Raw genomic sequence first — 12,349 nt, 5'->3', positions numbered from 1 at the left:
TACCTAATGAAAAATAAAAATACTTAATAGTATATATAATATATATATATATATATATATATATATATATTATAAATGCAATTAAGTATATTTATTTTTCATTAGGGTTATTACAATTAATAATAGGGATGCACCGAATTTTCGGCCGCTGAAAATGGATGCCACGCCGCACCGCCCGGCAGTGTTCAGCACGCAGTTTTCACTCTCCCTCTTTGTTTTGAAAACATTGAGAACATTGAAAACATTGTTTTCAGATACTACAACTTTATAAAATACATTACACATTTTTGTATAGTATGTAAGGATTGTAAAAGTGTATCAGAAACTTCCCTAATATCCTGTTACAGCAGTGTTGTGGATTTATTTATACTTAATTTCATTTTAAATCAGCTTCCTTGCACTTAAATTCTCTAAATGTTGGTTCTTGATTGCTTTTTTAATTCAATTTAAAAAGTATTTTGTTTTCATAACATCACACTGGATAGCCCCATCCACCCCGCTCACCATTGCTTCAAAATACCACTCTAAATAACTGTATGTTAAACATTTAAATATGATTTTCACACCACACATTGACAGTTGTTCCAGCTGGGTGTATTCTGGCCTTCACTGAAGAACTGTCTAGATGACGGAGGAAGTAAATAGCCAGGCTACCAGAACCTTTGTGCTCCTGGTTAAACTGCAGTTCAGCAACATTTCCATCCCAGCATCCCTCCATCCACTGCACGAACCTCCTAAAACACTCTACACTACACTTTTTACACTCCCTCGTCCCACTGCCAACATTTCCTGTTAATTTTTATTGATTCAGCTGCGTTTTCAGAGTCTCATCCTCTCAAAATTGCAAGCTCTATGTCCTCCTTTTTTTACTCTGATAAATATTATAAGGGAAATGGAAAAGTTGGCTGGGGAATCCTCATTGATCCCCTCCTGTAATCTCATTTAGTCCCAGTCACTGTTTCCTCTCCTGGCAGCCTGCGTTCTGTTCCCCACAGGCCACCCCTCCATAGGCCTGCTCTTACTGACGTTAACATTAAAAGGACCACATTATACACTTCTGTAGCATTTTGTTTTTCCCCAAAGTCCACTTCAAGTCAAGCCTTCTTGCACCAAAACCACTCCCAATTTAGTTATACACCACTGTTTTCCACTATCTATTAGGCTTGCCGCCATTGATACCGGTGTTAAGCCGCAAAACACCGGTTACGTCACTTGCCCACCGCGTCACCAACCAAAGCTTTCTTACTCATTTTGCTAATAAACGTTCTACGTTTCGTATTTATTTGGTTATATATTATACATGTTTACTTAGCCTATTTCCAGTTTTGTATACCTATTTAAACTTTATGTAAGTTATTTGTTATTTTATATTAGGCATAGCCTGCCCTATAGCATGGTGTATTTGTTTTGTTAATAAAAGTTCTGTTTTATATATACGCTAAAGTGAGTGTGACGTTGTATTTTGTTGTTGCATTCAAGCAATTGACGCCGAACTGCTGCTAATTCCAAGCGGCAGTTCGAATGCTTTTAAGCTATTTAAAAGCGAAGGAAAGCGAGGAAAAGAGGAAAATTCAAACGAACTAAAAATGAACAATTGCTTTACTCCGAATTGCCGCTATTTGAAAGTGAAAGTAAAATGCGCACACAGCTTTCGCAAGCTATTTAAAAGCAGAGGAAAGCAGGAAAAGAGGGAACGCCCCCGCCCCCACGGTGATACCGGTATTATCAGTGTTGTCACACGTCGATCAGGGACGATTCCTCACCGTCACGACCCTACTATCTATCTCTGCCTTTAAATTAAACAGAGTGTTTCTGCTACTGTACCTTTTAAGACTTAAAAACACTTAAGGACTTTTGTACAGATAATCGCCTTGATTTACTCTGTACGCTGGATGAGTCTGTGCTAATTGTTGAAATTGACAGATTTCACAGAAAATCGCAGTGTATAATGGCCAATTTTTTTTACCTCACAGACTGAGTTGGAGGACATCAAACATGCTTGATATTTTTAGACGTTTTTAGAACAAATTTTCTCGGTTCAAAATCGCAAACTGTCTAGTACATACTACATTTGGTTTGAAACCTACAACCGGCAAAAAAGTACTAAAAGTTCTATATATTTTCAATATCCTACATTAAATTACATCACATTACATTTAGTCATTTAGCAGACGCTTTTATCCAAAGCAACTTACAAATGAGGACAATGGAAGCAATCAAAATCAACAAAAGAGCAATGATATGCAAGTGCTATAACAAGTCTCAGTTAGCTTAACGCCGTACACGTAGCAAGGATTTTTATTTTAAATTATATAATAAAAAAAAAGAAAACTGATAGAATAAAAAAAAGAATAGAGCAAGCTAGTGTTAGAGGCCTTTTTTGCTTTTGTTAATTGTATAATAAATAAAAAGATAAATAGATAGAATACAAAAAGATTAGAGAAGCTAGTGTTTTTTTTAATAAGAAAACAAGCAGTTAGTAATTGAATAGAGTGCAAGTCTAAAAGGGGTACGTTTTTTTTCTAAGAATAGAATTAGAGTAGAGAGTGCTAGAGTTAGAGGGTCAAATAAAGATGGAAGAGATGTGTTTTTAGCCGATTCTTGAAGATGGCTAAGGATTCAGCTGCTCGGATTGAGTTGGGCAGGTCATTCCACCAGGAGGGAACAGTTAATGTAAAAGTCTGTGAAAGTGATTGTGTGTCTCTTTGGGATGGCACAATAAAGCTACGTTCACTTGCAGAAAGCAAGCTTCTAGAGGGCACATAAATCTGAAGTAATGAATTTAGGTAAAGGGGTGCAGAGCCAGTCACATGACCTACCAGTGTCAGTTGTGTCGCTTTACTGCCGTTCACAAATTCGCTCCCATGGCTTCATGGGATAGAAGTCTCCATCAAATGTGCACTTGAGAATCTCTGCACTGAAGTAGTATGACATCCGGCTACTTTCCGCCTACTGTTTGTCAAATACTATGAATTTGGACACACTATTCTTTTGCTGTGCTGTTTTTTTACATACTATTTAATATTTGGACGAAGCAATTCTTTTAATTTGTCATGCATCTCGTAACAGCACATGAGTTTGTGTTCAGTGCTACTTGAAAATCAGGTAGTGGTTGATACTCAGTCATTTAGTGTATGATGCCCGGTTATTCTCTAACCATTTATAATGTCAATATGTGTATGATGCCTAGTATTTTCAAATCTATTCAGATTTTTTTTGTGTATTCCAGCCTTTAGTGTGCTACATATTGGCTGGTCACATCAGGCAAATATTAACATTAAAACATGAATGTTTAAACATAACAATGCTGAACAGGTGCCCCCTATTCCAGTGGAGACACGACTTCTTGGCCCTCTCCATAATTACTGTTTTCAGACCTTCAGACACTCAGGGGCTCAAAAAATAACACACACACACATACACCTTGATTTACAATATTTTATGCGAGCGGTTTGCTTTCCTAATGATCCAGAGTTAACCGAATGCGGGCAGCATGTGCAGTATACGAACAGGCCATTAGAAGACCCATCTGATGCGCTGCACCCTGAATCTCTCCAGCATTTGAAACCTGCCAATCGAATTAACATATTTCATAGTGGCGCTTCAGGCCTGGGGGCAAGATAATGAAATGAATTACCATTCTGTCTTTCTCTCTGGGGAAAATCTGTAACATCTGTGTGAGTGGCTTAAATCCTTCATGCCACTGACATCTAGACTAATCAGATGAATTAAGAGCACTTCCAGGAGCAGATTCTTGCACTGTTTTCATCTCTCGTTCTCTTCCTTCCTCCAAAACACGAGTCTCAATGTGGTATTTGTTTTGTGATGAATGTCGAAGCCGGCGTAACGATCCGCCTGCTATTTGAAAGTCTTTACCTATCCCGGCACTCTGATTTGCCTCTTCTGTTTCCATAATTCACAAACAGAATCGATACAGTGACACGACTTCTCTCATTTTCTCTCGCAGGAGTTCCAGGAAGCACGGCGAATTCTCAATCGATCCTTTGATAGCTGTGTGGGGCAGGCGGGGCACCTCGGCCAATCAGATGGCAGCACTCAGCCCCCCATGGTGATGAACAGCATCTACGAGCGATGTGCGGGTGAGTGATGGGCTCGCTGTGTCTTTATCTCACAGTCGGTCCGTGCCGCAATGAGACGTTCAAGGAGAAGGCCACACAGATATCTAGTGCTAATATATTTCTGTCGTCTGCGGCGCATTTGCTTGCAGATTGCCTTTTCATCAGCTAGACTGATAAAGTTTGACTCTTCATTTTGACTTAAAGGCAGTAGAAACAAAACAAATAGTACATTTGACGTCTAAACACAAAATTATTTTTTGTTGAATGAAAAACAAACCACATAATGTACGAGTAGACAAAGGTTTTTTTCAAATGGATGTTGTTTTTATAACTTTATCCATCAAAAAATCCAGAAAAAAGTTTTTTTTAACATTGACAGTAAGAAATATTACTTGAGCAGCAAATCAGTATATTAAAAGTCTCATGTGACATTGAAGACTGGCTGCTGAAAATTCAGCATTGCCATCACAGTAATACATTTAATTTTAATTTTTAAATGAATAGAAAACATTTATTTGAAATTGTAACAATTTTTATCTTTTTTTTTAACTATACTACTATACCTTTTTTCTTTAATCAAATGAATGGAGTCTTTCTGAGAGAATTATCTAATGCTCAGCAGGACTCCATTTATTTGATCAAAGAAAAAAGTACAGTAAAAAAAAAGTAAAAATTATTTGTTTCACTATCTTACATTTGTTTTAAATTCAATTCAATAATTCAAGGAGTAATTAGTTAATAAGACTGTTAACTAATTAACAGTCGTGGGGGAAGTCGTGGCCTAATGGTTAGAGAGTCGGACTCATAACCCAAAGGTTGCAGGTTCGAGTCTCGTACCGGCAGGGATTGTAGGTGGGGGGAGTGAATGTACAGCGCTCTCTCCCACCTTCAATACCACGACAAGGTGCCCTTGAGCAAGGCACCGAACCCCCAACTGCTCCCCGGGCGCCGCAGCATAAATGGCTGCCCACTGCTCCGGGTGTGTGTTCACGGTTTGTGTGTGTTCACTGCTGTGTGTGTGCACTTTGGATGGAGAGCACTAATTCCGAGTATGGGTTCACCATACTTGGCCACATGTCACTTCACTTCACTTCATAGCCATGACAGAGCAGACTGAGAGTTCAGAGGTTGGCACCACCTCTGGAAGTCCTGCAGCGTACGCCGCCACCTCTGGAGGCACTGTAGCAGACTCAGGGACTTGACAGAGATGCATTGACAGGAGAGGTCTCTGAGGCAGACTCATGGACAGAAGAGACCTCTGAGACAGACTCATGGACAGGAGAGGTCTCTGGAGCACAGTGTGCCGCCCACACGCTCAAAATGGCTTGAGGGCACCGAATCTACGTGGCTAGGGAGCGTTGAGACTACGTGGCTTGGGGGCGCAGAATCTGTGTGGATCGGGAGCGTAGAATCTACACTGGATGCTAGTCTCGAATAACCTGGGCCTGACTTAATGGCTCTGGGCATGGTCGACATGACGTGAGGTGTCACTGGAATGGTGGCCATGACTGAACGAGACTCTGGAACGGCAGCCATTTTGTACAAAGTCTCTACTCTGGTAGCCATTTTATGTACAGTCTCTGGGTTGGCAGCCATTACGGGACGAGACTCATGCGTGGCGGCCTTCTTGGCCGGGAAATCAGGTGTGGCGGCCATCTTGTGAAGAGGCTCTTGAGTGAAAATCTGTAACATCTGTGTGAGTGGCTTAAATCCTTCATGCCACTGACATCTAGACTAATCAGATGAATTAAGAGCACTTCCAGGAGCAGATTCTTGTGCTGTTTTCATCTCTCGTTCTTTTCTTTCCTCCAAAACCCGAGTCTTAATGTGGTATTTGTTTTGTGATGAATCCCGAAGCCGGCGTAACGATCTGCCTGCTATTTGAAAGTCTTTACCTATCCCAGCGCTCAGATTTGCCTCTTCTGTTTCCATAATTCACAAACAGAATCGATACAGTGACACGACTTCTCTCATTTTCTCTCGCAGGAGTTCCAGGAAGCACGGCAAATTCTCAATCGATCCTTTGATAGCTGTGTGGGGCAGGCGGGGCACCTCGGCCAATCAGATGGCAGCACTCAGCCCCCCATGGTGATGAACAGCATCTACGAGCGATGGGCGGGTGAGTGATGGGCTCGCTGTGTCTTTATCTCACTGTCGGTCCGTGCCGCAATGAGATGTTCAAGGAGAAGGCCACACAGATATCTAGTGCTAATATATTTCTGTCGTCTGCGGCGCATTTGCTTGCAGATTGCCTTTTCATCAGCTAGACTGATAAAGTTTGACTCTTCATTTTGACTTAAAGGCAGTAGAAACAAAACAAATAGTACATTTGACGTCTAAACACAAAATTATTTTTTGTTGAATGAAAAACAAACCACATAATGTACGAGTAGACAAAGGTTTTTTTCAAATGGATGTTGTTTTTATAACTTTATCCATCAAAAAATCCAGAAAAAAGTTTTTTTTAACATTGACAGTAAGAAATATTACTTGAGCAGCAAATCAGTATATTAAAAGTCTCATGTGACATTGAAGACTGGCTGCTGAAAATTCAGCATTGCCATCACAGTAATACATTTAATTTTAATTTTTAAATGAATAGAAAACATTTATTTGAAATTGTAACAATTTTTATCTTTTTTTTTAACTATACTACTATACCTTTTTTCTTTAATCAAATGAATGGAGTCTTTCTGAGAGAATTATCTAATGCTCAGCAGGACTGAAAAAAGTACAGTAAAAAAAAGTAAAAATTATTTGTTTCACTATCTTACATTTGTTTTAAATTCAATTCAATAATTCAAGGAGTAATTAGTTAATAAGACTGTTAACTAATTAACAGTCGTGGGGGAAGTCGTGGCCTAATGGTTAGAGAGTCGGACTCATAACCCAAAGGTTGCAGGTTCGAGTCTCGTACCGGCAGGGATTGTAGGTGGGGGGAGTGAATGTACAGCGCTCTCTCCCACCTTCAATACCACGACAAGGTGCCCTTGAGCAAGGCACCGAACCCCCAACTGCTCCCCGGGCGCCGCAGCATAAATGGCTGCCCACTGCTCCGGGTGTGTGTTCACGGTTTGTGTGTGTTCACTGCTGTGTGTGTGCACTTTGGATGGAGAGCACTAATTCCGAGTATGGGTTCACCATACTTGGCCACATGTCACTTCACTTCTTAAATGTAATCTTTAGCAAATCTTAAGTATGTCTATTTTTCATACCGTTCTGTCGTCTGCGGCGCATTTGCTTGCAGATTGCCTTTTCATCAGCTAGACTGATAAAGTTTGACTCTTCATTTTGACTTAAAGGCAGTAGAAACAAAACAAATAGTACATTTGACGTCTAAACACAAAATTATTTTTTGTTGAATGAAAAACAAACCACATAATGTACGAGTAGACAAAGGTTTTTTTCAAATGGATGTTGTTTTTATAACTTTATCCATCAAAAAATCCAGAAAAAAGTTTTTTTTAACATTGACAGTAAGAAATATTACTTGAGCAGCAAATCAGTATATTAAAAGTCTCATGTGACATTGAAGACTGGCTGCTGAAAATTCAGCATTGCCATCACAGTAATACATTTAATTTTAATTTTTAAATGAATAGAAAACATTTATTTGAAATTGTAACAATTTTTATCTTTTTTTTTAACTATACTACTATACCTTTTTTCTTTAATCAAATGAATGGAGTCTTTCTGAGAGAATTATCTAATGCTCAGCAGGACTCCATTTATTTGATCAAAGAAAAAAGTACAGTAAAAAAAAAGTAAAAATTATTTGTTTCACTATCTTACATTTGTTTTAAATTCAATTCAATAATTCAAGGAGTAATTAGTTAATAAGACTGTTAACTAATTAACAGTCGTGGGGGAAGTCGTGGCCTAATGGTTAGAGAGTCGGACTCATAACCCAAAGGTTGCAGGTTCGAGTCTCGTACCGGCAGGGATTGTAGGTGGGGGGAGTGAATGTACAGCGCTCTCTCCCACCTTCAATACCACGACAAGGTGCCCTTGAGCAAGGCACCGAACCCCCAACTGCTCCCCGGGCGCCGCAGCATAAATGGCTGCCCACTGCTCCGGGTGTGTGTTCACGGTTTGTGTGTGTTCACTGCTGTGTGTGTGCACTTTGGATGGAGAGCACTAATTCCGAGTATGGGTTCACCATACTTGGCCACATGTCACTTCACTTCTTTCTTCACTTCACTTCACGGATCAGTCTTTAGCAAATCTTAAGTATGTCTATTTTTCATACCGTACGTTATAATATTATGAGGCTTAATTGTTTTTAAATCTGTTCAGAGAGAATAAATTAGAATTGTTATATCATTGTTCATTCATCGGTTATCAGACAACATAAAAACAATTATCAGCTTACAAATGTCCTATCAGTGCTTCCCTAATATTATTGATAGAATTTAATATCAGTTTTATTCCACATGGAATTGTCTGCCTTATGGAGACAAGTATACTATATTGAGACATTTTAAACACTGCTAACTGGGTTTTGTAAATGTTTTCTGTTCACGTGCCATACTGGAAATCTGTTTGTACATGAATGTCTGTCACTATCGATGCAGTGTGCTTGTCATACATATGCTATCTTTCTTTGTCTCTCTTTCATGCCTAGAAAGACTCTTTTATCACAGCTGTATTAGAAACTGGAAGTTTAACTCGTCTGAGAATTGGAGCACATTTGCAATTCTTTTCATGTGAAATGCCTGTGTGCATAGCCTGTCGTGTGGACCATCCTTTTAACCGAACATGAAAGAGTAACACTCCTCCTCCAGGATTTCAACACAACCAGATCCGAGAGAGGGGCTTAAAATGGAGCTGCCTGCTTCACGCGTCTGAAGCTTTTCCCGTTTCGCACACACTGTACTCATTGGGATTCCCTTTAAGTGGGAGAACTTGCACAATTGGTGGCTGACTAAATACTTTTTTGCCCCACTGTAAGCAAAGAAAGTATGACTGCAAAGAAGGCAGAAAAAAGGAAGCCAAGCCCTCCCCTCGTGTTGTGATTGTGTGTTTGTGTTGGTTTCTCTTGCCCTGACCTTGAAATCATTAAGTTGACGTGCGCTTTATCTAGGCCATGTTTCCAAAGGCGCAACAGTAATGCGGTCCGCTCGTAACGTAGTGTAGCAAACACTTTAAAATGCATAATGCCCTCATTAAGAGAGTGCTGAATTTTTTAGCGTGGCATAGCCATTTGGGCTGAGGGAAGTAATTTACTGGTAGTTGTTTGAGCTGTAAATGAAAGCTAATGATTTCGTACATATGTATGTGTATTGTGTTTGCTTTTGAAGTGGTGCTCCTCGGGAGAATCGCTCTAATTATAACCCTGTATAACAGTGGGCTGGGAGCTGAGGAGAAGGGCGGAAGTGTGGGATGGTATGAATATTACTGTTTCTGAACTCTGTCCATCTCTGGTGTGGGACGGGTTTTTCTCTACCCTCTAACGCCTTCATGAGAAGATGAACTTTGAGTTCTGTGGAGTTTAAATTAAGAGTATTTTTGTTTATTTTATTTGTTTCAGACCTTTTTTGCTATCATTTACAAAAAAGCACTGTGGTACATGGTACAGGGTCAAATTCAATGATGTATCAAACGATAATGCTATGGTTCTTTACATATACCATGGTACTGAATGATTGCTGTATTCATATATCATAGTATTTACATAATATTTAGTGCTGTCAAACGATTGATCGCATCCAAAATAAAAGTTTTAGTTTACATAATATATGTGTGTGGACTGTGTATATTTATTATGCATATATAAATACACACACATGCATGTATGTATTTCAGAAAAAGATGTTGTTTATATATTAAATATATTTATTTATAATATCAATTATATTAATATAAATATAGACATGTAAATGTAAATATTTTCAAAATATATACTGCAAACAAAAACTTTTATTTTGTATGCGATTAATCGTTTGACAGCACTAATAATATTACAAGGTACTTCAAAAAATAGCATGGTATTCCATAGTGCATGTACAAAAACATGGTATTATGGTGGTACATGTCCGAGACTGCAATGATACTTAAGTTATTTTTATTGAGAGGAAAGCAAAAAGAAAATGAGAGATAGGAAAATTATGTGTTGCGTGTTGAACGCATGGGCAGCTAAATTCGTTAGCGCATATGTGCTAACCACAAGGCCACAGCTATTATAAACACTCAAAGAAAAGCTGGAAAGGTTCACTTATCTCTAGTTCCCAGCATGCTTTCTGTTGAAACTAGCTATTTGTGGTGACATCTGTCAAAGTCTTGAAGAGCATCTCACTCGACGCCCATCTTGACTATGTTCCTCAGCGGTTATTTCTAGTCATGCTGGTGGTCCAGCTCCTATCTGTTTGAATTGGAAAAGACTGTAAGATTGAAATATCTAAAACAGTCAGCATTATTTTTTGGTAACATCCTGATAGCACATGTAAATTGCAGAGGCGTTTTCATGTTTTCATCAAGAAGACAATGCAATACATCTCTAAGATGTTTCCTGTCAGATGTTAAATATACATTTAAAAAATGTTTTTGATTTAGAATGCCTTTTTTACGTTTATCAAATGTTTGTTCACATCAAATTGTTTCCAGAGGTATCTCAAATCATGCTAAAAACAGTATTTTTCATTAGTATTAGTTCCAGCTAATGCACATGTGTGTTGTAGAGTAATTCAGACTGAAGTAATTACAGTAATTTGATGACTTTGCCAAGGCAATTGGGCTTTTAACTCAAAGATGGTACTTCAGTTCCCACAGCTGCCATACTGAGAGTGTTGCAATTTCTCCCATTCATTTTTCTACAATATATACTGTTTTTTTTGTGTGTGTGTAACACAATATTTTCATTACAGGAAATGCCTCATGTTCTCATAGCAATACTCTTGCAGCCAAGCCTCCCCTGTTCCTCTCACTGTCATTATGAATATTGTACACAGATGTGAAATATTATATCTGTCCAGTGTCTGTGATAATAGATTCATACCCAACCCTCTTGCAGAGAAACATGGCTTTTATTTCTGTTAATGTTTTACATAAGGAGGTGTTTTGCTAGTGCAGGCGAGAGGTCTGGTAGCACACACCGTTTGGGATTAATAACCCTGTTTTAGCTGGAAGAGCCATTGATCCATCATCTTCTGAAGGAACAGCTTATTTCATTTTGACTACGCCACACTTTAGCAGATAAATAATTGTGAGTGTGTGCGGCTGCGAATGTGTGTACGTGCGTTTGTATGCAACACACATCCATTTTTTCATTCACTCCGGCATCAGTTCATCTCTCAAGTGTGTGTGTGTGTGTGTGTGTGTGTTCACGCGTGTGTGCGAGCATGCATGTATGCGTCTGTGTGCTTGATGTATTATGGCAGTTGTGCAGCACACAAACAGATGAGATATATAATACTAATAAGCAGTCATCCCAGTGCAGTCTGATGAGTAATGATGAAGTTCTGCTGGGTGGAGCGCACTGATCTATGTGATTGTCAGGCCCGATATCCAGCTCCACTCCGCCAAAACACAGACACTCCATCAAGAAGACAGAGAACAACGTGCTATCCATATCCCAGCAACCCACAGGAAGAAGTTAAAAATCTTATGGTTTTGTATTTTATTGAAATTTTTTTCTTTCTAAAGTTCACCGAAATCAAGCTATGCTATGTCAAGTTCACATGACAACATTCAGAGAAAAAAAGTGTGTCTGTGCAATAAACTATCTATAGGCTATGTATTCATATGGTTGCTGATGAACATGATGCAGGACGAGGGCTGAATTTGTGATGTAGCCTATAAAATGCAGTTATGTGCTCCCGAAATTGAAGATAAGAGGGCAAAAATGCCACTGTATGTTTTTTTTTTGTCATATATTTCTATTATATGATGTACAGTAGATTAGTAATTTCACACAAGCTAGAGTGCTCTTTTCCCTAATATGTGCATGACTGCAAATGTGATATTGATTTTATACAATAGTTTAATAAACAATAAATTAATACTGTGTTGCATTTTAGACACAATATTGTCAATATAGTCTGTTCTGATAAATTTTACAAATGAAAATAGTTCCAAAAAAAGCCACAGCAGAACGGTTGTGCGTCTTCGAGCGAGGTGCAGCGGTATTTCGTGTGAATACCAATAATTTATTGGCCCATTCATAAAGAAAATCACATTTTAACGAATCAGTTGAATGACTGACTGAATGACTCACTCATTAAAGTGCCCCTATTATGGGTAATGAAAAAGATTCATATTTGGTTTTGGGAGTT

General features: G+C 38.7%; 1 protein-coding gene across 1 annotated transcript in view; it reads left to right on the top strand.

Annotated features, from left to right (window-relative positions):
• The window catches only part of LOC107596552 (partitioning defective 3 homolog B-like), a gene marked incomplete at its 5' end in the record, with an annotated part of 104,698 nt that overhangs the window by 43,023 nt on the left and 49,326 nt on the right, over window positions 1-12,349 (top strand). Inside the window, one exon of the mRNA XM_016287306.1 lies at window positions 3,968-4,100. Within this exon, the coding sequence (XP_016142792.1) occupies window positions 3,968-4,100 (133 nt within the window). The remainder of the gene's footprint in view (window positions 1-3,967; window positions 4,101-12,349) is intronic.

Source organism: Sinocyclocheilus grahami, unplaced genomic scaffold (assembly GCF_001515645.1).
Source record: "Sinocyclocheilus grahami isolate Dianchi unplaced genomic scaffold, SAMN03320097.WGS_v1.1 scaffold220.1, whole genome shotgun sequence".
NCBI lineage: Eukaryota > Metazoa > Chordata > Actinopteri > Cypriniformes > Cyprinidae > Sinocyclocheilus > Sinocyclocheilus grahami.
This window is presented reverse-complemented; position numbering and strand designations above follow the sequence as displayed.